This window comes from Lates calcarifer, linkage group LG5 (genome assembly GCF_001640805.2).
Source record: "Lates calcarifer isolate ASB-BC8 linkage group LG5, TLL_Latcal_v3, whole genome shotgun sequence".
NCBI classification, from domain to species: Eukaryota; Metazoa; Chordata; class Actinopteri; family Centropomidae; genus Lates; species Lates calcarifer.
This window is the reverse complement of record NC_066837.1, coordinates 1,962,425-1,988,478: the sequence shown is the minus strand read 5'-3', so window position 1 is coordinate 1,988,478 and position 26,054 is coordinate 1,962,425. Positions and strand designations below refer to the sequence as shown.

The 26,054-nt window shown below is 36.8% G+C and overlaps 1 protein-coding gene and 3 long non-coding RNA genes across 11 annotated transcripts; 2 read left to right on the top strand and 2 right to left on the bottom strand.

Annotated features, from left to right (window-relative positions):
- Positions 1-169: 169 nt before the first annotated feature.
- Positions 170-3,476, top strand: LOC108882492 (uncharacterized). Its single transcript, XR_007813158.1, has 3 exons — positions 170-389; positions 878-938; positions 3,022-3,476. It is a non-coding gene; the product is annotated as an uncharacterized LOC108882492 (long non-coding RNA).
- Positions 3,477-6,526: 3,050 nt separating this feature from the next.
- LOC108882493 (uncharacterized) lies at positions 6,527-13,946 on the bottom strand. Its single transcript, XR_001960794.2, has 4 exons — positions 13,684-13,946; positions 13,295-13,421; positions 12,940-13,048; positions 6,527-6,656 (listed from the first exon to the last, which is right to left on the bottom strand). It is a non-coding gene; the product is annotated as an uncharacterized LOC108882493 (long non-coding RNA).
- LOC127142423 (uncharacterized) lies at positions 6,803-12,340 on the top strand. 6 transcript variants are annotated; one of them, XR_007813156.1, is made up of 3 exons: positions 6,803-6,826; positions 11,442-11,517; positions 12,209-12,340. It is a non-coding gene; the product is annotated as an uncharacterized LOC127142423 (long non-coding RNA). The 6 variants fall into 6 exon arrangements; XR_007813155.1 differs by lacking the exon at positions 6,803-6,826 and adding an exon at positions 7,130-7,153; XR_007813154.1 differs by lacking the exon at positions 6,803-6,826 and adding an exon at positions 8,602-8,625.
- A 761-nt stretch (positions 13,947-14,707) lies between the features above and the next one.
- Positions 14,708-25,342, bottom strand: ccsapa (centriole, cilia and spindle-associated protein a). Of its 3 annotated transcripts, none has more exons than XM_018675040.2 (4): positions 25,194-25,342; positions 22,217-22,605; positions 20,454-20,806; positions 14,708-19,616 (listed from the first exon to the last, which is right to left on the bottom strand). In XM_018675040.2, the coding sequence occupies exons 2-4, from the start codon at positions 22,569-22,571 to the stop codon at positions 19,437-19,439; spliced, it is 888 nt and encodes a 295-aa protein (XP_018530556.1). In that variant the 5' UTR covers positions 22,572-22,605; positions 25,194-25,342; the 3' UTR covers positions 14,708-19,436. The 3 variants fall into 3 exon arrangements, with proteins under 3 accessions (XP_018530556.1, XP_018530555.1, XP_018530557.1); XM_018675039.2 differs by lacking the exon at positions 25,194-25,342 and adding an exon at positions 24,346-24,438; XM_018675041.2 differs by lacking the exon at positions 25,194-25,342 and adding an exon at positions 24,346-24,438 and having other exon boundaries at positions 20,454-20,803.
- Between the last annotated feature and the right edge of the window lie 712 nt (positions 25,343-26,054).

Sequence of the window (26,054 nt, the reverse complement as noted above, 5' to 3'; positions counted from 1 at the left end):
TGTTTTACCGGTTCTGAATATTCTCCTTACACTTTGTAAGTATTATTTAAAAAAAAACTCTGCTGGTAATTCGACCAATCAGAACCGGTTTCTTGGCGGAGCACAGTGAGCCGACCAATCCGCGTTTGCCTACCGACGTTGGCTGGCGTGTGACGTCATTGGCTGCGGCGCATGGCGTCTCTGAACGTGACCGGCAGCGGACAGAGCAGAGCAGAACAGAGTAGGGCGGTGCGGAGCGGAGGACAAACAAATTCAGAAAAACGAGTGAAAATATGAAGTAAAACCAACGTCTGGATCGTCGCTTCGTCGCGTTGGTTTGTTAGAACGTGGAGAAACTTCATTACTGTACGAGCCACGGTGTTAAAAACAAGCGTTGGAGCCGAGCACAGGTAAGGCTAACCAGCTAACGAGTTAGCAGCGAGCGTTAGCATTAGCTTTAGCGGCTAACATTAGCTCTCTCTGTTAGTTACATTTTCGGGCCTCATTTACTTTCTCAGTCGCTTTTACTGTGTGGGTAAGAGTGTGTTTATGTGACGTGAGTTGTGGTCCCTGAAGGTGGACTGACGATAGCACAGATAGCACCTCTTGCTAGTTTGTTTACTTCTCTCTGCGGTAACTTTACAAACATGTTGTGTCTCTTTGTAATGGTGTGTACCATCCTGGTCATTTTGTGTGTCTACCTGGCTGTGTTACACACATTTATGGTCAGCTTTCATTTGTATCTGAAATTTAAGCTTTAAAAGTCAAACTTAGGCTTTAATGCTTATTTTTTGTGTTCATCTACACTGTAGTAGTGTTCTATTGGTAAAAGGTTTTCTTTATCATTTTAGGTTAGTTAGTTACTCAGTGTTTCAAATCTTGTAATTGTGTGTTCCAGGTCTACTTGCAGCTGCTGCATCCTGGATGAAGACACCAACATCACCTCACAGACCATACAGGTACATGTCCAAAACATTTACCCAGACTGTCGATGAGCTGCGTTATTAATGTCAGCAACTACTCTCAGTCTTTCCATTCAGTGTTACTGGTAAAATCTCAGCTCAAACCTTAGTATTTAATTAATTTACTTTGAATATCAGAAGAACTGATTAATTATGTCGGTAATATCTGCCGTCTACCTCACAGGCCTCTTGGCATTCTTGGTTTTAACATTTTTTTTTTAAATTAAAGAGTTTATATTGTTCTGCCTGTGGACTAATCGACTGTAGCTCTCCTCACCTTCTCTTTGGATTGTTATTGTTGAGGATCAGTCAAAACAGGATTGACAAATATCTTAACTTCAGTTCGATCATACATTATCAGAAATTCTAATGTCCATATACTAGACAAATAGACTATGTCATACCTAACAATATCAATGATATAAGTAAAATAACATATAAAAAGTTATTAAGTGTGGCAATGTTAGCTGTTGTATGATAGGATGATAGTAGTATGATTAAAAAATATCTTTACAGTTTAAAACAACCAGTTCTACACTTATTTAGTAAGAATTGTCTTGAGCTGCTGTTACAACTTTTGTACATTTGGTTGTTGTTCATTAAACAAAAACAAAACAAAACAACGACATTCTCAATATGTGTTAATAAGAAGAAGGTTGAAATCTGAAATGATGATTCTGTACGTGACTGTCTGTGGTAGAAGAAATACTTTTTACTGAGGTATAATAAACAACACAAGTTAAAATCCTGGATTCAGAAATTGACGTTGATGGTTAAACTGTCGATGAGGAATAGGTAGTAGTGTATTGATCATTTTCCTTTGTATGTTTCTCTTTGATTTCCTCCAGGTGTCACCACTTGGTCCACCACATCGTCCACAATTGATGAGACGTCGTCCATGATCGGAGAGACATTGTTGAGGATGAGGGAGACATCGTCCACGATCAGAGACATTGTCCATGACTCGTGGTGACTCGGTCCCCGATAAGTCGGCATTGCCGGCGTTCATGGAGACATTGTCAATGATCGCAGAGACTTTGTCTATAATCTCAGAAACATTGTCCGCGATCACAGAGACGTCGTCCATGATCACAGAGACATGGTCTACGATCGGAGAGACATTGTTGAGGATGAGGGAGACATCGTCCACGTTCAGAGACGTTGTCCATGATCGCAGAGACCTTGTCAAAGATGAAAGAGACGTTGTCCATGGTCAGAGACATTGTCGCTGCTTCGCAGAGCTCTGCGCAAGAATCGGTAGTGACACTGTGGTTCCTCGATTCGACGGCATGACCGCGATCAGCTGACATTGTTAATGATCACAGAGAAACAGTCTATCATCAGAGACTTGGTCCACGATCACAGACACATTGTCAATGATCGCTGAGACTTTGTCCATAATCTCAGAGACATTGTCCGCGATCACAGAGACGTAGTCCACGATCACAGAAGACCAGGTGTCACCACTTCGTCCACGACATCGTCCCCAATCGCTGAGACGTCGTCCATGATCGGAGAGACATTGTTGAGGATGAGGGAGACATCGTCCACGATCAGAGACATTGTCCATGACTCGTGGTGACTCGGTCCCCGATTAGTCGGCATTGCCGGCGTTCATGGAGACATTGTCGATGATCGCAGAGACTTTGTCTATAATCTCAGAGACATTGTCCGCGATCGCTGAGAGTCTTCGTACAATGACGTTCTTTGAGACCAGGACAGAGTCCTCCAGGTAATTCACAATCCGCTTTACATCAACTGTCCAACACACAGCACTGACATTAAACTGTTTATGTTCAATGTATCAGAAAAGTGTAATAATAGAAGTAATCGGCATCAAACATGTAAAAAAGTACAATTATTAATAATCGTAATAAAGATATTTCAAATAATGTCGTAAATTAAGGTCTTAAAAATGTCAAAAAACTAATAGTATATTAAGCCATTACAATTGCAACCAAAATAAATCACATTATAACACGTTGTCAGTAATTTTATAAAAATGCTGTAATGTAGCATGTGGTATATTAAAGTAGTAGAGTATTGATCATTTTCTCTGTTTCTCTTTGATTTCCTCCAGGTGTCACCACTTCGTCCACGACATCGTCCACAATTGATGAGACGTCGTCCATGATCGGAGAGACATTGTTGAGGATGAGGGAGACATCGTCCACGATCAGAGACATTGTCCATGACTCGTGGTGACTCGGTCCCCGATAAGTCGGCATTGCCGGCGTTCATGGAGACATTGTCAATGATCGCAGAGACTTTGTCTATAATCTCAGAAACATTGTCCGCGATCACAGAGACGTCGTCCATGATCACAGAGACATGGTCTACGATCGGAGAGACATTGTTGAGGATGAGGGAGACATCGTCCACGTTCAGAGACGTTGTCCATGATCGCAGAGACCTTGTCAAAGATGAAAGAGACGTTGTCCATGGTCAGAGACATTGTCGCTGCTTCGCAGAGCTCTGCGCAAGAATCGGTAGTGACACTGTGGTTCCTCGATTCGACGGCATGACCGCGATCAGCTGACGTTGTTAATGATCACAGAGAAACAGTCTATCATCAGAGACTTGGTCCACGATCACAGACACATTGTCAATGATCACAGAGAGTCTTCGTACAATGAAGTTCTTTTAGACCAGGACAGAGGCCTCCAGGTAAACAGCTTTACATCAACTGTCCAGCACTGACATTAAACTGTTTATGTTCAGTATTCAGCATATCAGGAAAGTGTAATAATAGAAGTAATGTGCAATATAAAAGTAACGTATAAAGCAATTTGTATTTATAGAAGTAATGTAAAAGTATTTAGCAATATCAGACGGAAGATGTAATAGAGTAATTTTTTACTAGATGTAGTTTGCAACAGTAAAATATATGTCTAAATTTAGTCATACGGAATAAGAAAAGTAATATGTAATGGGAAGAGTACTATGATAATAGAGGTAACAATTAAACTAACCTGTAATATAAAAGCAACTTCAAAATAATAGTTATCCAAAACAAGTTAAAATGTCACATTTCGTAAAGTGTCAAAAATGGTCATAAAATGTCATAGTATACTGTGTGGACAATGTCAGAAAAATGTCATACTGTCTGTCAAATGTATGAGATAATTTGGAATATTACACATAACAAGAAAAGGATACATTATGTGTAGTAATAGAAGGATTTGAGGGATAATTAAACTTTTTTTCTACATTAATTATATTTGTATTAAATTTGCAGGACTTGAGGCTTCGGTCAGTTTCTGTGATTAACATGTTCTGTCTCTTCACAGGAGAAGAAGAGTGAAGAAGAGACAACAAAAGTTAAATGTTCTTCAAGATGTTTAGAGATGTATAAGACTGTAATAAGTATATCCTCATATGTGCTCATCACTCCATTAAACCTTGGATGAGAGAATAAATTAAAAGTGTTTCCAAGTGGTCAAACATTGGACATTGTCTTTGCCATGGTTTGCTAAATGTTGTCCAGAACAAAATCAATAAAGTTGTTCTGCTTAACTTTTTGAGTTGTTTTTCAGTATCTTTGAATTAATATCACAAAAATGGTTTTGGAATGCAGAACTGTAAAGAAATTCTCTACTTGTAGCTTGCAATTATAATGAATAATTGAGGCTATAAACTCTTACCTCCAGCTAAAAGTGGCTAAAAGCCGTAACCCTAACCCTAATCTCTGGTTAAAAGCATAATCATAACCCTAATCTCTGTTTTATAGCCGTAACCCTAACCCTAATCTCTGGTCAAAAGCATGATCCTAACCCTAATCTCTGGTTAAAAGCATAATCATAACCCTAATCTCTGTTTTATAGCCGTAACCCTAACCCTAATCTCTGGTCAAAAGCATGATCCTAACCCTAATCTTTGGCAAAAAGCTGTAACCCTAACCCTAACCGCTAACTAAAAGCCGTAACCCTAACCCTAATTTCGGGCTAAATGTTGCAACCCTAACCCTAACCTCTAACTAAAAGCCATAACCCTAACCCTAACCTATGCTCAAAAGCATGATCCTAACCCTAATCTTTGGTTAAAAGCCGTAACCCTAACCCTAATCTGTTTTTAAGATGTAACCCTAACCCTAACCTCTGGTCACAAGCATGATCCTAACCCTAATCTTTGGCAAAAAGCTGTAACCCTAACCCTAACCTATGCTCAAAAGCATGATCCTAACCCTAATCTCTGGTTAAAAGCATGATCATAACCCTAATCTCTGTTTTATAGCTGTAACCCTAACCCTAATCTCTGGTCAAAAGCATGATCCTAACCCTAATCTTTGGCAAAAAGCTGTAACCCTAACCCTAACCTCTAACTAAAAGCTGTAACCCTAACCCTAATTTCGGGCTAAATGTTGCAACCCTAACCTCTAACTAAAAGCCATAACCCTAACCCTAACCTATGGTCAAAAGCATGATCCTAATCCTAATCTTTGGCAAAAAGCTGTAACCCTAACCCTAATTTTGGGCTAAATGTTGCAACCCTAACCCTAACCTCTAACTAAAAGCCATAACCCTAACCCTAACCTATGGTCAAAAGCATGATCCTAACCCTAATCTTTGGTTAAAAGCCGTAACCCTAACCCTAACCTCTGGTCACAAGCATGATCCTAACCCTAATCTCTGGTTAAAAGCATGATCCTAACCCTAATCTTTGGTTAAAAGCCGTAACCCTAACCCTAATCTGTTTTTAAGTTGTAACCCTAACCCTAACCTCTGGTCACAAGCATGATCCTAACCCTAACCTCTGGTCACAAGCATGATCCTAACCCTAATCTCTGGTTAAAAGCATGATCATAACCCTAATCTCTGTTTTATAGCTGTAACCCTAACCCTAATCTCTGGTCAAAAGCATGATCCTAACCCTAATCTTTGGCAAAAAGCTGTAACCCTAACCCTAACCTCTAACTAAAAGCTGTAACCCTAACCCTAATTTCGGGCTAAATGTTGCAACCCTAACCTCTAACTAAAAGCCATAACCCTAACTCTAACCTATGGTCAAAAGCATGATCCTAATCCTAATCTTTGGCAAAAAGCTGTAACCCTAACCCTAATTTCGGGCTAAATGTTGCAACCCTAACCCTAACCTCTAACTAAAAGCCATAACCCTAACCCTAACCTATGGTCAAAAGCATGATCCTAACCCTAATCTTTGGCAAAAAGCCGTAACCCTAACCCTAATTTTGGGCTAAATGTTGCAACCCTAACCCTAACCTCTAACTAAAAGCCATAACCCTAACCCTAACCTATGGTCAAAAGCATGATCCTAACCCTAATCTCTGGTTAAAAGCATGATCCTAACCCTAATCTCTGTTTTATAGCCGTAACCCTAACCCTAATCTCTGGTCAAAAGCATGATCCTAATCCTAAAAGCTGTAACCCTAACCCTAATCTCTAACTAAAAGCTGTAACCCTAACCCTAATTTTGGGCTAAATGTTGTAATCCTAACCCTAACCTCTAACTAAAAGCTGTAACCCTAACCTCTGACCAAAAAAATATGTAACCCTCACCTCGAACTTGAAGTGGCCTCTGGCTGAAAATATTCAAATTCATATGATATTAAACAGACCATCAAAACATACAGTTTTCAGAAGTATTTATTTGAGTAAGACAATCCTGTATTACAAAAAATTGTTGCAGGACCTGAAGCTTTTGACAGCCTCTGTGACAGACATTCTCTGTCTCTGCAGAAGGAGGAGACCACATCACCTGAAAAGGACAAAAAAAGTGGTTAAATGTCATAATATATGGAAACCTCAAAAAAGGTCATAGTATAGTTAAGCCTGAATAAAATGTATAGTAAGGGGTGAAAAATGGTCAAAATTGGTGATAGTATAGTAAGGTGTCAAAAATGGTCAAAAATGTCATAGTATAGTAAGGTGTCAAAAATGGTCAAAATTGGTCATAGTATAGTAAGGTGTCAAAAAACTCAAAAAATGTCATAGTAAGTAATGCTCAAAATGTCAAAAAAATGTCATAGTATAGTAATGCGTCAAAATTGGTCAAAAAATGTCATAGTATAGTAAGCGTCAAAATTGGTCAAAAAATGTCATAGTAGTAGTAAATGGTCAAAAAGTCATATATAAGGTCAAACAAAATGTCATAGTATAGTAGGTGTCAAAATGGTCAAAAAATGTCATAGTATATAAAATGGTAAAAATGTATAGTGTACGTCAAAATGGTCAAAAATGTCATAGTATAGTAAGGTGTCAAAATGGTCAAAAAATGTATCCAAAATGTAAAAAAATAAGTAAGGAAAAAAAAAATGTCATATATAGTAATGCGTCAAATGGTCAAAAAATGTCATAGATAGTAAGGTGTCAAAAATGGTCAAAAAATGTCATAGTATAGTAAGGCAAAGTCAAAATGATGTCAAAATTGTCAATATAGTATAGTAAGGCATGAAAAACTCAGTAAAGCGTCAAAATGGTCAAAAATGTCATAGTAAAGAAGAAGTCAAAAATCAAAAAATGTCATAAGTATAGTAAGGTGTCAAAAAATTGGTCAAAAAATGTCATAGTATAGTAAGGTGTCAAAAAATTATGGTCAAAAAATGTCATAGTATAGTAAGGGGTCAAAATGGTAAAAAAGTCATAGTATAGTAAGGGTCAAAATTGGTCAAAAAATGTCATAGTATAGTAAGGTGTCAAAATTCAAAAAATGTCATAGTATAGTAAGCGTCAAAATTGGTCAAAAAAATGTCATAGTATGTAATGCGTCAAAATTGGTCAAAAAATGTCATAGTATAGTAAGTGTCAAAAATGGTCAAAAAATGTCATAGTATAGTAAGTGGTCAAAAATGGTCAAAAAATGTCATAAGTATAGTAAGGTGTCAAAATGGTCAAAAAATGTCATAGTATAGTAAGGTGTCAAAAACTTGGTCAAAAAATGTCATAGTATAGTAAGGTGTCAAAAATGGTCAAAAAATGTCATAGTATAGTAAGGTGTCAAATTGGTCAAAAAATGTCATAGTATAGAATGCGTCAAAATTGGTCAAAAAATGTCATAAGTATAGTAAGGTCAAAATGTCAAAAAATGTCATAGTATAGTAAGGGTGTCAAAAATGGTCAAAAAATGTCATAGTATAGTAAGGTGTCAAAAATTGGTTCAAATGAAAATTCAATGTCATAATGTATAGTAAGTGTCAAAAGTCAAAAAATGTCATAGTATAGTAAGTCAAAAAAAATGTCATAGTATAGTAAGTGTCAAAAATGGTCAAAAAATGTCATAGTATAGTAAGTCAAAAGTCAATGTCAAAAAAATGTCATGTCAGTATAGTAAGGTGTCAAAATGGTCAAAAAATGTCATAGTATAGAAGTCAAAATTGGTCAAAAAATGTCATAGTATAGTAAGGTGTCAAAAATGTCAAAAAATGTCAATGTCAAAAAATGTCAGTCAAAAGGTCAAAAATGTCATAGTATAGTAATGTCAAAAACAAAAAATGTCATAGTAGTAAAAAATGTCTCATAGTATAGTAAAAAAGTCAAAAAGTCAAAAATGTCATAGTATAGTGTCAAAATTGGTCAAAAATGTCATAGTATAGTAACAAAAATGGTCAAAAAATGTCATAGTATAGTAAAAATTGGTCAAAAAATGTCATAGTATAGTAAGGTCAAAATCAAAAAATGTCATAGTATAGTAAGTGTCAAAATGGTCAAAAATGTCATAGTATAGTAAGGTGTCAAAAAGGTCAAAAAATGTCCAAAATGGTCAAAAAATGTCATAGTATAGTAAGGTCAAAATTGGTCAAAAAATGTCATAGTATAGTAAGGTGTCAAAAAATGGTCAAAAATGTCATAGTATAGTAAGGTGTCAAAAAATTCAAAAAATGTCATAGTATAGTAAAAAATTGGTCAAAAAATGTCATAGTATAGTAAATAAAAAAGTCAAAATTGTCAAAAAATGTCATAGTATAGTAAGGTGTCAAAAATGGTCAAAAAATGTCATAGTATAGTAATGCGTCAAAATTGGTCAAAAAATGTCATAGTATAGTAAGGTCAAAAATGGTCAAAAAATCATAGTATAGTAAGGTGTCAAAATGGTCAAAAATGTCATAGTATAGTAAAAAAATGGTCAAAAAATGTCATAGTATAGTAAGGTGTCAAAAATGGTCAAAAAATGTCATAGTATAGTAAGGTGTCAAAATTGGTCAAAAAATGTCATAGTATAGTAAGGGGTCAAAAACGTCAAAAAATGTCATAGTATAGTAAGGTGTCAAAAATTGGTCAAAAAATGTCATAGTATAGTAAAAAATGGTCAAAAAATGTCATAGTAAGTAAGGTCAAAAAATCAAAAAATGTCATAGTATAGTAAGGGGTGTCAAAAAATGTAAGGTGTCAAAATTGGTCAAAAAATGTCATAGTATAGTTAAAAAAAAAGGTCAAAAATGTCATAGTATAGTAAGGTGTCAAAAAATGGTCAAAAAATGTCATAGTATAGTAAGGTGTCAAAATTGGTCAAAAAATGTCATAGTATAGTAAGGGTCAAAAATGGTCAAAAATGTCCAAAATTGGTCAAAAAATGTCATAGTATAGTAATCAAAAGTCAAAAAATGTCATAGTATAGTAAGGTGTCAAAAATGGTCAAAAAATGTCATAGTATAGTAAGGGGTCAAAATTGGTCAAAAAATGTCATAGTATATAAGGTCAAAAAAAAAAAATGTCATAGTATAGTTGAAAAAAAAAAATGTCATATTATAGTAAGGTGTCAAAAAATTCAAAAAATGTCAGTATAGTAAGGTGTCAAAAATGGTCAAAAAATGTCAGTATAGTAAGGTCAAAATAGTGGTCAAAAAATGTCATAGTATAGGGTGTCAAAAAATTCAAAAAATGTCATAGTATAGTAAAGGTCAAAAATGGTCAAAAATGTCATAGTATAGTAAGGGGTCAAAAATCAAAAAATGTCATAGTATAGTAAGGTGTCAAAATTGTCAAAAAATGTCATAGTATAGTAAGTCAAAATTGGTCCAAAAATGTCATAGTATAGTAAGGGTCAAAAATGGTCAAAAAATGTCATAGTATAGTAAGGCAAAAAATGTCAAAATTGGTCAAAATGTCATAGTATAGTAAGGTGAAAAAATCAAAAAATGTCATAGTATAGTAAGGTGTCAAAATTGGTCAAAAAATGTCATAGTATAGTAAGGCAAAAATCAAAAAAATGTCATAGTATAGTAAGGGTCAAAAATGGTCAAAAAATGTCCGTCAAAATTGGTCAAAAAATGTCATAGTATAGTAAGGTGTCAAAATGGTCAAAAAATGTCATAGTATAGTAAGGTGTCAAAATTGGTCAAAAAATGTCATAGTATAGTAAGGGTCAAAAAGGTCAAAAAATGTCATAGTATAGTAAGGTGTCAAAAATGGTCAAAAATGTCATAGTATAGTAAAAATTGGTCAAAAAATGTCATAGTATAGTAAGGTGTCAAAAATCAAAAAATGTCATAGTATAGTAATCAAAAATGGTCAAAAAATGTCATAGTATAGTAAGGTGTCAAAAAAAAAATGTCATAGTATAGTGTCAAAAAGTCAAAAAATGGTCAAAAAATGTCATAGTATAGTAAGGGTGTCATAGTATGTCAAAAAAAAATGTCATAGTATAGTAAAGTCAAAAAGGTCAAAAAATGTCATAGTATATAAGGTGTCAAAAAATTCAAAAAATGTCATAGTATAGTAAGGTGTCAAAAATGGTCAAAAAATGTCATAGTATAGTAAGGTCAAAAATGGTCAAAAATGTCAAATATGTCATAGTATAGTAATGGCATGTCAAAAATGGTCAAAAAATGGTCAAAATGTCATAGTATAGTAAGGTTCAAAAAATGGTCAAAAAATGTCATAGTATAGTAAGCGATCAAAAAATGTGGTCAAAAAATGTCTATATAGTATGTCAAATGGGTCAAAAATTATATATAGTAATGCGTCAAAATTGGCAAAAAATGTCATAGTGATAGTAAGTGTCAAAATTGGTCAAAAAAATGTCATAGTTATAGTAATGGTCAAAATTGGTCAAAAAATGTCATAGTATAGTAAGTGTCAAAAAATCAAAAAATGTCATAGTATAGTAAGGTGTCAAAAAAAAAAAATGTCATAGTATAGTAATGCGTCAAAATTGGTCAAAAATGTCATAGTATAGTAAAAAAAAAAAATGTCAAAATGGTCAAAAAATGTCATAGTATAGTAAGGTGTCAAAAATGGTCAAAAAATGTCATAGTATAGTAATGTCGGTCAAAAAATGTCATAGTATAGTAAGGCAAAAATTGAAAAAATGTCATATGTCAAGTAATGGTGTCAAAAAATGGTCCAAAAAATGGTCAAAATGTCATAGTATAGTAATGCGTTCAAAATTGGTCAAAAAATGTCATAGTATAGTAAGTGCTGTCAAAATTGGTCAAAAAATGTCATAGTATAGTAAGTCAAAATTGGTCAAAAAAATGTCATAGTATAGTAAGTCAAAATTGGTCAAAAAATGTCATAGTATAGTAAGTCAAAAAAAAAATGTCAGTTGTCAAAAATGGTCAAAAAATGTCATAGTATAGTAAGGTGTCAAAATTGGTCAAAAAATGTCATAGTATAGTAAGGTGTCAAAAATGGTCAAAAAATGTCCAAAATTGGTCAAAAAATGTCATAGTATAGTAATCAAAAAGTCAAAAAATGTCATAGTATAGTAAGTCAAAAATTGGTCAAAAAATGTCATAGTATAGTAAGGTGTCAAAATGGTCAAAAATGTCATAGTATAGTAAGGTGTCAAAAATGGTCAAAAAATGTCATAGTATAGTAAGGTGTCAAAATTGGTTAAAAAATGTCATAGTATATAAAAAAAGTCAAAAAATGTCATAGTATAGTAAGGTGTCAAAAAACAAAAATGTCATAGTATAGTAATGCAGGTCAAAAATTGGTTCAAAAAAATGTCATAGTATAGTAATGCGTCAAAATTGGTCCAAAAAATGTCATAGTATAGTAAGGTGTCAAAAATTGGTCAAAAAATGTCATAGTATAGTAAGGTGTCAAAAAATGCTGTCAAAAAATGTCATAGTATAGTAAGGTGTCAAAAAACTTTAAAAAATGTCATAGTATAGTAATGCGTCAAAATTGGTCAAAAAATGTCATAGTATAGTAAGGTGTCAAAATTGGTCAAAAAATGTCATAGTATAGTAATGCGTCAAAATTGGTCAAAAAATGTCATAGTATAGTAAGGTGTCAAAAATGGTCAAAAAATGTCATAGTATAGTAAGGTGTCAAAATGGTCAAAAAATGTCATAGTATAGTAAGGTGTCAAAAATGGTCAAAAAATGTCATAGTATAGTAAGGTGTCAAAATTGGTCAAAAAATGTCATAGTATAGTAAGGGGTCAAAAACGGTCAAAAAATGTCATAGTATAGTAAGATGTCAAAATTGGTCAAAAAATGTCATAGTATAGTAATGCGTCAAAAATTGGTCAAAAAATGTCATAGTATAGTAAGGGTCAAAAATGGTCAAAAATGTCATAGTATAGTAAGGTGTCAAAAATGGTCAAAAATGTCATAGTATAGTAAGGTGTCAAAATTGGTCAAAAATGTCATAGTATAGTAAGGCATGAAAAAACTTGAAAAAATGTCATATTATAGTAAGGGGTCAAAAAACTTCAAAAAATGTCATAGTATAGTAAGGTGTCAAAAAACTTCAAAAAATGTCATAGTATAGTAATGCGTCAAAATTGGTCAAAAAATGTCATAGTATAGTAAGGTGTCAAAATTGGTCAAAAAATGTCATAGTATAGTAAGGCATGAAAAAACTTGTAATGCGTCAAAATTGGTCAAAAATGTCATAGTATAGTAAGGCATGAAAAAACTTCAAAAAAATGTCATAGTATAGTAAGGGGTCAAAAATGGTCAAAAAATGTCATAGTATAGTAAGGTGTCAAAAAACTTAAAAAAATGTCATAGTATAGTAAGGAGTCAAAAATGGTCAAAAAATGTCATAGTATAGTAAGGTGTCTACAGCCGAATGGTTATGGCGCGTACCACGTGGGTCCTGGTCTGAGCAGGTGGTTCAACTCCCGATCCGTCCGGACCCTTGCTGCATGTCATTCCCCTACTCTCTCCCCGTTTCCTGTCTTTCTCTCACTGTGCCCTAAATAAAAGAAAAAAAAAGTCATAGTATAATAAGGTGTCAAAAATCGCCAAAAAATTTGATATTGTAGAAAGGTGTCAATAAATGTCATGGTATAGTCAATAAATGTCATAGTACAGTATACATCTATACATATACAATATATCCCAGATTATAAAAACACAAAAGGTGACCATAAATAGATGTAGCAGCAGCCACAAGGAGACACAGAATGATCACAACATGCCTAACTGTAACTTTACGTACTAATAGGCCAAAAGATGTCTGTCATGTTGTTGTCCATCCACGTTAGGGACGCACAACTCATGTCAGAGACCACTCTGTCTCAAACAACTTCATACGAAGACTGCAGTGGACGACCAAGGAGTGACACCTGGAAATAAAAGACATATACAAAGGAAAATAATCAATGATCAGGTATATTACTGTGAGCTGCAGAATAATAACAGACAGACACAAAAGGTGACCATAAATATATGTAAAGCAGTCAGATCGATGCAAAACAGACACACACAGATCATAATGACATACTGAACCATAACATAACATGCTAACAGGCTAAGAGATGTCTGTCTGGTTCACGTTAGGGACCCACAACTCATGTCACCGCTAGTTAGCTAGCTCGTTAGCCTTACCTTCCCTCGGTGTGTTCAGCGTCCAAACCTCACTGATGCTTGACAAAAACAGCTCCAACGCTTGTTGTAGCTTCCAGACTTCTTCAGCAAAGACGTCTCTCACGGTGTAAAAAAACCGTCGGTTACTTTACTCCGTATTTTCAGTCGGTTTCCGTGTTTGTTTCTCCACCGCTCTGCTCTCCTCCTTCCTGTCACGGGGTCAGGACCAATGACGACACACGCCAGCCAACGTCGACGGTCAAAACGCTGATTGGTCAGCTGACCCTGCTCCACCCAGCAACCTCTTCTGATTGGTCGGGAAAAAAAAGTTAAATGTCCTTTACTAAACTTTATTTAAATTGTCTGTCGCGACATTTTTATAGGTCAATGTAAACACAGGATGCTATTTATTAAATGTGTACCAATTTAACCAATTTAATTTCACTGGGAGGAGGAAGGTGGACACTTTTCACACAGTTGTAACTAATAAAAATTGTATTGCCATGGGTATGCTGCTGTGAATATTGTATATATTACTCAGTAACTTCTTTTTATATATTCATTTCTATTTAATATATTCATGATAAAAATTCCCCAAACTGAGAACATTACAGTTCTGTGTTCGTGTATCTAAAACCACTCAGACACAGAGCTCAGATATATCATCTCTAAGGATCAGCAGGTCTGTGGGTTGACACTATCCACCTTCACAGCCTCTCTGATTGGATTAAAGGGTTAACAGCCTCACTGCAGACCGGACAAGAGTGTAAAGCACACACAGCACACACAACTGAACTCCAGTATTTTTGAACCTGGCCGTTATTTTCCCATAATTGACTGATCACCAGAAACATTGCTATGTATCACCACCAGACTCCACTGACAAAAACTGCTTGGTAAAATTCCTGTTTTTGTCAATGGAGTCTGGTATGGGATGTGAGGGAAACATTTATCTGACATATTTCTCTGCAGGCCCTCTTCTGCTTGGTGAAATTGTGATTTTAATTCCACATTCCTACACAACCAAACCAGGACAACACAAATATAAACTATTCAAATATGATTTATTCACAGCAACGCTTTAAAGTGGATGAAAATATATATATATCATTGTGCATGTTTTCAAATACAAATACAGTGACCAAAAATGTAAACATCATTGGATGTAAAATATGATTAAATATTCAGACATATGATACATTTTCCATTGAATCATCTGCAGAGAAACTACACCAGGAGATAATTCAGAGCTTTAGTGGAGACAGAGATACAGTCAGCAAACACTGTCTCCTTTGTACGCGATTTTCAACAATTTCACCGTCAAATGAACTCATTAGTAACAGTTCAGATACTTTACTGTGATTGTCTGATCGTTCTGACTCAAAAATCAACTCATCAGGAACCAAAATGAAGAAAAACACAACACAGAATATGAATAAATATCTGCAAATCAAGACTTTGTGATGTGGTGCAGCAATTTTCCTTTGATAAACTAATCAAAATGAAGCCTGTAGTCATTTAACATGCAAGTAGATCATCTGTCTGAACATTTAGAAACCAAACGTCATTTTCTGAAGTTTGTCTTTCACCTTATTCCAAACTATAAATTATTAATTAACTTGTTTTGTACCTACTGTTCAGAAACATTTGAACTTCTTTATTTTGTGTGTTTCTTTGGAAACAGGAAGTCTCCAAGAGCTGCTCCTAAAAACCTGATATTGCTACTGTAAAAGCAGAAGTTTCTAAAGGTTCTGTAAACTGTCAGAGAGTGGATAAGGTGATTAACAACCTTAAAGCTGCATCAACAGGAACATAAGGTGAGATGAAATAACAGCCTGACATTCTCTTTTAAATAATCTTCACCTGTCGACAATCGATTCTGTTTCTACTAAATGTTCAACAAACCAAATCAACGCATAAAGAAAAAAACATGCTCACAAACATTTTTAAAAAGTAGTGTGATAAGAGAAACATCCAGACGTCCAGTGTGAGACAACACTTGCCTGAATGATCAGATGGAATGATCTTTTGGTCCATTTTAGAAAAAAAAATTGTGTAATTTGTCAAAAACAAACAACAGATGTGAACTGGACTTTCAGAACAATTAAACAGAAAGTAGGGTTTAAACAAGAGGTTTTTTTTTGAAGGTTTGAGTTGATATATTTATACCTGAAGCTTCATTATGTTGATATTTATACATTTACTTTGATTATTTTGACCATTTTGAGGCAAAAGCCTCCTTTTTGTTTCCCTGTAAATATTCAACTGCCATTTTTTTTCTTGTCAAGGTGGAAAAAACCAGCTGCACTTTACTTTAAATCTGCCTATTTAACATCTTTAAGAATACAAACATTTCAAATATGGTTTAAAACACACTATACTGTGGCTGTATCTCTTCAGACAATCAGGTTTAACTTTCACATATTTTAAAAGAGGCTAAATAAATAAACAATTCCCCAAAAATGGCAAATTTCCTGCATCAAAATAAGATTTCTGTTCTTTTAATGTGAAAGAAAGTGATTAAAATTATAATAAGGAGTTGTATTTTTTTTCATAAACATTAAAAGAAACACAAATTGTGTTGTTTCAGACTGGACCTGGTGTCAGGAACTAACCTGTGAGTGTGAATCGTGAAAATAAAACGCACATAAAAGTCGTAAACGAACGTAAATAAATAGCTTTGCACATTCAGCGTGAGGAGGTTGAGCCGGTGTGAGATCAAAAAAACATTCTCAGTGAATTAATCTGCATTCAGTTTGTAGAGTAAACTCCCAACACATGTACATGTTAAATACAGTAAATGATGATCGTTAGCCCTCGGTTTAGGTTGACATCACCATGTATTTACAATCTTTAGTTACATCAACAAACAATCAAATGAACTCAAAACTCTGTGACTTTATCGTTTCCTCACTACGACACTCGACACCTGAAGGTTTTCTTTTTCTTTTTTACTTTTCTTCACTGTCACAGTTTGAGACGACGTCCACCATCGACACACAGAGCTGCTGCAAATACAAGGAGGTGATAACGGCGCTAAAATCTATTTAAATTTATACTTTTCCCTTTTTCCTATTTAGTTCTGAAATGTAAAGAGAAAACTGAGCTCAGGGTTTCTTGGCAGGTGTAGGTGATCACACTTTATTTTAGGGTCTGTAATTCCCCAATAATTCACAATTATTCAACAAGTAATTAACATTAAGTTATTATTTCAGCCATTTTGTAAGCTAACTTGTGTAATATTAGTTGTTTCTAGCTTCTAGAATACAAGGATTTTAGATTATTTGACAAAACAAGACATTTGAAACAGACTTTTCACTATTTTCTGTCATTTTGTTATCACAGCAATCGATTATTGAAAAAATATATATATCGGCAGCTTAAAAGGTTTAATATCTAACATTTCAGCATTAAAGTGTAACCAGATGAAGGATTTTAGTCGTCAGACGTCTGGATCTGAAGTTATCAGAGGAACAAGCTGAGCTAACGTTAGCAGTAGCTCAGCTCTGCCAAACTACATCAGAGAAACACTGATTTTAACACGAACCTGCTTCATTCAGAGTTTTACTGGATTTAATCAGCTGCTCTGCTTGTTTTGAAGAGGAGGAGACGTCTGAGGAGGATTCTGCTCCTGGTAAAAACCTCCTGAACCTCTGACACTGAAGGAAACCGGGCGATGAAAACAACAACCCCCATGATCCCACTCTACTTCGACATCATTCATTGGACATTGAAATTACACAGCTCCTTCTAGAGAGTTAGTGGGAAATTACAGACCCCAATGTTCAAGCGCATTGATTTCTATACAAATATTATACTTTTTGTTTATCAGATAAAATGAATCCTGACAAATCTCATTCTGTAAAGACTTTAGTCAGAAGATGTCAAGCTAAAAAAACGACCTCACTCATGAAATACATGGAATTTATGAACTTCTTCTCTTGTTTTTGTCCTTAAATGTTTTTTTTATGATGTTGGTGGTTTTTATTTCAGCCATCTGAAATAAAGCCATCTGAATTATAGCTGAATCACCTCAGCTATAAAACAGAAAACCCTGGATTTAGAAGCTGGATTTCTGATAAAGCAAATAAGTTTTATCTTATTCGACGCTTATTTCTGTTGCATTTTTATAAATATCACACACTCGTTATTTAAAACTAAAAGTCTCAGAAACTTTATTTTTAAATGTTTACTTTAGCATTAATAACCTTCAAAAAGCTGAATTAAGAGAAGTAAGTTCAGAGTGTTTAGCACTGCAGTTAACAGAAAAGCACCATGTTCGCATTTCAGGTTATTTTACATTAACATTATTATAAACGAGAAGCTGCAGGCTGCTGCTTTACAGCCACAAAACCTGAATTAAAGCCAAATAAACTCTCAGATATCAACGTTTAACAGTCCAGTGATTTAAATTAAGTGCATTTAATTTACTAAAACTGAGATGATTCTAAAGTTAGCACATCTTAAATATAGTTTTTACTCTGAAAATACCTTAAATTCTAATTTTTAGATAAATCTTGTGTTTGTACTGTATATTTCTGATAAACCATCCAGCAGTAGTTTTAGTCCTTTAAACTCCAAAATACTCAAATATCAAAAATATTCCAGTTTGGTCCTTTCTGCTGCCTCTGATTCAAACACAGCTGCCGTTTGTGAGAGAGAAATGAAAAACACCACGTGTGTCTGAGAGGAGATTAAACAGCTAAAATAAAGCAGAGTGTTTGGAGACTTTCATGCTCAGGAATTAAATACATTCAAATAGTGATCTGGGTGTTGATGTTTCTTCTTTTATATAAAAAGCTTATAAAGGAGTTAATTCTCTGATGTTTGCTCATCGTCAAACTGAAAACAACAAACAAAAACCATCATTTCAGTCCATCACATCTGATCTCGACTGAAAGTCGCTGCTGTCGAGTTAAGAAACACACGTCTGAATAAATAACTTACTTTTTAAATATTTACAGTCCTGTATTTGCAGGTTTCAAGGATTTTTGTTCAACACAGAACAAACCGTTTTATAAGCTGACATTTATTGACCTCCTCTACAAACTTTAAATTCAACAAAGATAAAACAAAAAGTTGATGCTGCTCCTGTCGCCTCGTTCCTTCATCGTAAAAATGTGTGTGTTGTGTTATAAAGTGAAGAGGTCACGATTCAAAAAGTAAAAATTATGTTAATTTTTTTGCATAAATGATGTTAGTTAAAGGGCTCAAGAGGAGACATGACACTCAAAACTACTAGACACAAAAGTGATTCAATAAACTACAAGTTGACTACAAATCCCAGGGAGCACTGAGGTAAGAAACAGCCAATCATACTCTCAGAATAGCCTTTATTTTACTCATGATGGGTTGAAGTTAGATGTTGAGCTTTGCAGGATAATTTCAGGGAATAAATGTAAAACATTTCAAGTACTTTTTGGACCAATATACAGATATGAACAGCTGCTGAGGCTTCTGGGAACTGTAGTATTTAGAGCCAGAATGTGTGGATCTCTTGGCCTAACGTGACATGTTTAAGTGTTGAGAACATTGTGGTTAAACTGAAATTATCTTAAAGGCTTTATCGACTTCTTCACTTTATTTTTCTCTGTTCTCTCTTCGTCTAAAAAGGAGGCAGGGCAGTGAGCAGCGTTTCAGTGTGGTGGACTGAAATGAGAGTTAAAGTTAAAACCTGGTTCTTATTTCAACTGAAGGAACAAACGCCGTCTGATACTCGCTCTCTTGGGTGTGTTTTTTTTTTTCAGGGGGTCGTGGGGGTGGGATCCTCGTCTCTACCTCAGCCGGGCGGAGAAGCAGCGCATGTACTCGGTGATCCAACGGTCGTCCGCCACCGTCAGCTGCGACCGCCTCATCTTCTCCAAGTCGGCCGACCGAGCCCGCCGCCGGTCCAGGTTGGTGCTCCGTTTGTCGGACTCCCGCCGGGTCTGGACGCAGGCGTCGGACGTGTGGCTCTGAGAGGAGAAACCAGAGAGAGAGAGAGAGAGAGAGGGGAGATGGGGGGAGTCGTTTCCGAAAAAGCACACCGGTGTTTTATTATTAATGTCTGCAGAGGGTTCGGTGACACGGCTTCACTTCTCTGGTGTCCTGTGGACGAGGCCGAGCCGCTCTGAAGGATTCACACTGCTCTGACTTTTAAAGTCCTGGACCTGTAGCTGGTCCTGTTTTTAAAATACTCTTTAAGTCATATATGAATGAAAAAACACAAAGACAGGAGTGACAGAGCAGTAATAATAAAGAAGAAGGCTGAAGTAAAGCCTCAGAAATATCTAGTTTCCTCTTTAAAAAGGTGGAATAAAATATAACAGGCTTTAAATACACAGATGATACTTGTTTAGTAGGATTAATAAAACAGAAGAGAAAGTGCAGTAGAAATGAGCCTAGAACCAGGAAGTCAGTTAGCATGTTAGCATGTTAGCTCTTCCTGTTGTCAGTGTGTTCCTGGTTAAATGTCTGAAAGGTCTGTGGTTTTAACACAAGCTCAAGACATTTTCAGGTTTGATTCTCCGACATAAAATGGGTCAGTAAATCCCCCACTCCTGATGTTTGAAGCTTTTACGTGTCTTAAAAAAGGCGGTTGCTAACGAGTGTCTAAATGAGACTACAGAGGTTGTCGGGGACGTTAACATGAAAACCCATCTACTCACCAGTCCACCTTTACAGCCTCGTTGTGTTTCTACTCACGCTCTTTCAAACTCTCACTAACTTTCTAAGAAGAAAGGCTTTTGGAGAAGAGCTCAGGATGAGGTTCTGTTAAAAGCTTGTAGAGATACAGAGTCTTTAACACTCACGTCACTGGGCATCCTCCTGACCTCCGTCTGTCTCTCGGTCCAGTCCAGTCGGCTCGACGGTCTCCGGTTCTCCTTCTCCTTGGTGCTGATCGGCGGCTGGCTCTTCGCCCTCGGCGGTTTGCGGACGACGGTGGGTTTGTCGTCGTAGGAGCTGTCCCGTTGCCCCGGCTCAGAGCGAGGGGTGCGGTGGCGGTGACGCCGTCTTTGCGCTGGGTTCACCGGCTCCCCGTCAGAAGACGCCGTGTCCGCCGGCCCGTTGTCCGTCGCCGTGTCGTCTGAAGGTCCGCTGGTGTTTGGAGCTGCTGTCATCGAACCTCCGCTGGCTTCGTTCACACCGTTTTCTACAACTGCTGCTTTAGTAGAGACAAAAACAAACAACGGTTCACGTCAAAGTCCGTCCAATAAAGTTCTTGTTTGCACCACTGACAGACTCAGATTGTTCTTCTAATCAACCATAACTCCCAAAACCAAACATGTTTATTTACACAGCATGTTTTTGTCCAAAAACTCAAAGATGTTCAATTAACTATCATTTATGAGAAAGAAAAGCACCAACTCATCGTAGAACAGAGAACGTTTGAGCTAAAATGATCGAATATTTACAGCTTTAGATTTTTTTTATTAGTTAATCAGTGAACTAACTGCTTCAGCTCTAGTTTAAACCAGTCTGTAAGTGTTTGTATATGAAACATGGCAGTTTATTTATTGTAATTTGTGCTGGTGACATTCAGAGCTGAGCCGATCCGGTGTCCTGACGCTCTCCCGTCTGAAACACAGCCATGGAAATGTTACACAATAGGTCCTTTATACCCGAGCTCGGTGTGTGAACAGGAGGAGACGGTCCCATCTGATCGCCGAACCCTCAGTCCAAATATTTTTAGCATCAGTGTCTCCTGAGGTAAACCAGCCTCTGGCCCTCATACTGTCAGAGTGATGCTCAGACAAAAGCACAAACAAACTCCTCCAGAGGGTCTGTTTGGATTATTCCAAAATTCTCCTGGAAGCTCGACAGAAAACAGACGAAATAGAGGAACAGGAGGATTTGAAAACTCTCTTTAACTGCAGTATATTCAGCTGGATAAAAGTCTGTTCTCTCAGATCAAACTGAAAGACAAAGAGCCTCATCACAGAAACTCCCTGAGCCTGTTCTTATCTCAGTTTAGGAAACATTTATTTACAGAAAGATTCGTCCTAACTGCATTTAGGAAAAGGAATTCAGCTAATACAGAGCATCCTGAGTTAGGACGACATATACTCTGTCCTAAATTCAAAATACCTGCAAAGTAACTGCTAAAAATGGCAGCAAGAACACAGAGTATAGTGACTGAGAGGCTACACAAACCATATGATGGTTTACATTGTTTAAATGGGAATATTTCGACAATAACTGAGAAGAAAACTTCCTGAAAAGGTGGCTAACACACCCATCTTTTAAAATCCACAATAACAGTGAGAGCTGCTGATATTATGTTTGTTAATTACTTTTCTAACCAACTGTTTAGTCTGTGAATTGGCAGAATAATAAAACAAAGAGTTTACAGTTCTGAGGCCCAATGCTAGCATGCTAATGTTTGCTAATTAGCACCAAACAGGAAGTACAGCTAAGACCTGATGATGCAGCTGCAGATTAATCTCTAATTCAACATGAAGTGAACTAGAAATCTGAATATTTCTTTGTTTCTTCAGTGTGATTATGACTGTAAAATGAAAAAAACTAATAATGAACATCATAAACAGCTGCAGCCTTTGTTAAAAGTCCTCACCTGTGGTCGGTGCAGCGTCCACGACCTCTCCCGCTCCCTCCTCCGTCTCCTCAGACGCCGGCTTTGCTCCAGGGCTGCTCTTGAGCTCCAGCAACCTCTGCTTCACCTCTGAGGACGGCGGCGGCGGCGGGAGGGACAGAGGGACGACTTTGTTCCTGGTCAGCCTGGGCGTGGACCAGCCGCTGGAGTCGGAGCCGCTGTCCCAGCCCTCCCAGAACCAGGGCTTGTGGGAATGCTCCATCACCCGCCGGGTCAGGCGGTACTTCAGAGAGTCCTCGTAGCATTTGGAAAACGTCTCCCACTTGGGATCTTTAAACTTCTTCATGTACTCTGTCCGGATTTTCTTGGTCACCATGGTTCTCGTTGTTGCTCGTGTCTGGTTCTAATCACTGAAACAAAAACAACGACGTTAATTTAACAAAATAAAATAAGAATACAGCACCACAAAATGTCGTGTCAATCAAGCAAACATCTCCAAAAAGGCTTCATATCCACTAATGGAACAATAATTCTCCAAATCCCTAATTCCCTGAGAGTCAGGACACAGACGAGCCTCCTCTCTGCAGAGCGACTGTAAACAGTCTCCAACGCTGTCGAATGAGACGTCTGATCCATGTTAACACACTGAAAACTTTGCACCTATGTTTCCTGATTCTTCTGCTCCAACACAAACAAACAGGACAAACTAGCAGCTGTATGAGCTTAAAGACAAAGTCTGACAAACCCTTTGTGTATTTAAGATTTCCCTTTGTTACATCTGGAGCTCGACCTTTTGGGATCATCCTCTCAAAGACAAGATACTTTGATGCACAAAGTTACCAATACGATTAAATATCTGTCTGGAAAAACTGATAATAATTAATGCTAATGCGGGATGACTGACCCTCGGTGCACCCCGTCGTTTGAGAAACAGGAAACAAACCTCCTCAAGCAGAAAATGGATTTTAAGAGTCTTTTGAACGGCGAGTGCAGCTACAAAACTCTGCCAGGTGGTTCTCTCTCTCCACAGGAAAAAGCTTGTTGTATTTACTCTTGATATGAACCAGAGCATGTTGAGCCTTAGTGGAGAATATTCAGGGACAGGTATTTGTTATTGTTTTGGATTGTTGCAATAATAATAAACATACATTTCCATAAACACTTCCACATAATCCACATCTCAGGATCGACTCTGGTTCAACAACATCTGTCTCCAAACAAGAAAGACTCACAACAGGTGGCGTACAACATGTACCTCTACTGTTTCTGAAGTATCTTTTATTTATTTACCTGCAGTATTCAGCCTGAACCAAGACTCCACTACAACAAAAAGGTGTTTTTACTGCATTAATTGTCCTAGCTTTATAATAAACATCACAGAAATAAATCAGTGTGTAGTGTCAGAGTGGATCTACCTGCAGCACCTGGTGACGTGCCTCTGCCAGGTGTGGTCTACCTGTACGCCCCGCCCACCTCCCCTCCACAGCAGATTACACTGAGAGTAGAGGATTGAGGCTTATTATAGTCTTACTACCGACTGCGCTACTACAACTCTTACTCACTCTGCACGGCCAATAACACGGGATCTATTTCAGTCAGGCGTCCACCCGCCCACACACACTTATTTTTATTTATTTTACATCCAAATACCTGTTATCTTCAGTGAAAATGAACTGTGTTAATTATTCATTTGTGTGAGCTGGCCTACATCTGATCTGAGAGGAACCCGGGACAATATTTATCATCAATTTACTGTCACACAGCGAACTAATTATGGATAATTTATCGATTTCTGTGACTGAAATGCAGATATGTGCCTCTCTTCATTTTTTGAGGGCTCTATTTCTCTCAGTCACACCCGAAAAACACCGTCTTTTCTGGGTTTTAGCCTCTAAACAAACCCGGGATAAACACATTAAAGGCTGTTTGTGTCTGCTGAACGTTAAAAACGCTGTAAAGTGTAAATTAAAGGTTTAAAAACGACAGGAACCGTGTGAAAACAGGCTCCATGTTCACAGTCGTTACCCGCCTCACCTGCCTGCTCCGTTAAACCCCGTTTGTAAACACGGTTTGGTTTAAACCCTGAGCAGGAAACGGTTCCGGACCGGTTCGGTTTTAAAGTCAGACATGTTTGTTTTTTCTCTACTCACCTAGACCACATTCCAGACGGGGTCCGGTCCGATTTAAAGTCCGGGCTGTCGCTGTAGTACCGCGGTTAGACGACGAGCATCGCTCCGCTGCTCTAACTGACAAACAGCGCGAGCGAGCGGAGCTAGCTAAAATACAACGCGCAGCTTCCGGCGTGGACTTTCAAAATAAAACTGATTTTGGAGGGCACGTTAATTAAAAATTAAAAACGGAAACCTCTCATTTATTTAAGGATCCAGACTCGTTTATGTGGCACAGAATCGACTGGAGAGAGTTTAGAAAAGCAGAAAAGACAAAACGAAGCTTCAAAGTCCAAGAAACTCTCTCTGTAGACCTTAAAGGTGAAACTGTGGCATTGAGTTGAACTGATTGATCAGGGTATAAATAATTCTAAAGCTTGAGTGAGTGAGAAAGTGAGAGCACAACTTTATGCATGTTTTTAAAATGCAGATTCTTAATTTGAAAATTGTGGTGTAAAACACAGAGAAATAAAAAGTGCATTTACTGCATTTCAAATATAAAGTTGTGTAAAATGTAAACACTCAAATAAAGTACAAGTAGCTCACAGCTGTACTAGTTACTTTGCTCTGCTGATGTTTCAGCGTTAATAATTATTGTTCTGGTACGAACTGGGATCAAGAGAGAAACTACTTTTTAGTGTTATAAATCTGATCATTTCAAGACAATCAATCAAATATTTTGTCTAATTATGTGTATTTTTTCTTGCCAACTATAAAAACACAGAACTGTCCACAAAATAAAACCATAATAATAATAATATGAATAAAAAGATAGCTTCAGGCTAACTTTGTAAGCTGAAATGATAAAGAGAAACTATTTGTATTCCAACCTTATTTTGAAAAAGAAATCCTCTACTTCCGGGACAGTTCTTCGTCTCTCCCGCCAGCTTGGTGGACGCTGAGCAGAGATGTAGTAATAAAGAATGAGATATGATTTTGCGTGAAGATGCAGAGACCAGGCTGCACATGCGTGTTCCGCCTCCATCTGTGCAGAGAAGAGACAACAGGTGAGAAGAGAAGACACCTGCGGAGAGCGACACGTCATCAGACCGTAACTCATCCGTGTGTTTACTCCTCATCCTTTAAAGGGCTCATACACCAGTTTCACACACTCAGGTCAGCCCTGCTCAGCCTGCAAAAAAAGGACATGGACTGAGAAAGATTCTGATGCATCATGGGAAATGTAGGATGTGATGTTTCTGGAGGTTGACACATGCTATCAGGGACTGAACTCTGGATATCTCTGCCTCTGCTGGTTCAGTTTTGACCGTTCTTTCTTTAAACCAGAGTCCTCTAACTTTTCAGAAATGCAATGCAGAATAAACTGAGTCGCCTCTTTAATAGGTGTTGCACGTGCATCTTCCCAAACTTTCATAATTCAGATGTCTAATCTTCACTGTAGGTTCAAGATATGACACTCGAACATGAGCTCTCTGTTTGTCTCTGAGCTTTAAGTCTCATAGAGTTTATCATGAGTCTGGTTTCACTCATGTTTCTGGAGCTGGAGCTGCTGGAGGAGTCAAACTCACTTCAAATGAAGATAAATGTTTTCTGAGATCTGTTTCACCACCATACATTATTCATTTAAAAGTCTTACTGCCTGGTTGAAGTTTTTTGTCCTCAGGTTGGAGAAGTTAAATTGATCTTATGTTTCTCAGCTCTCTGCAGGAAGACCACCGCTCTGCTCGGCT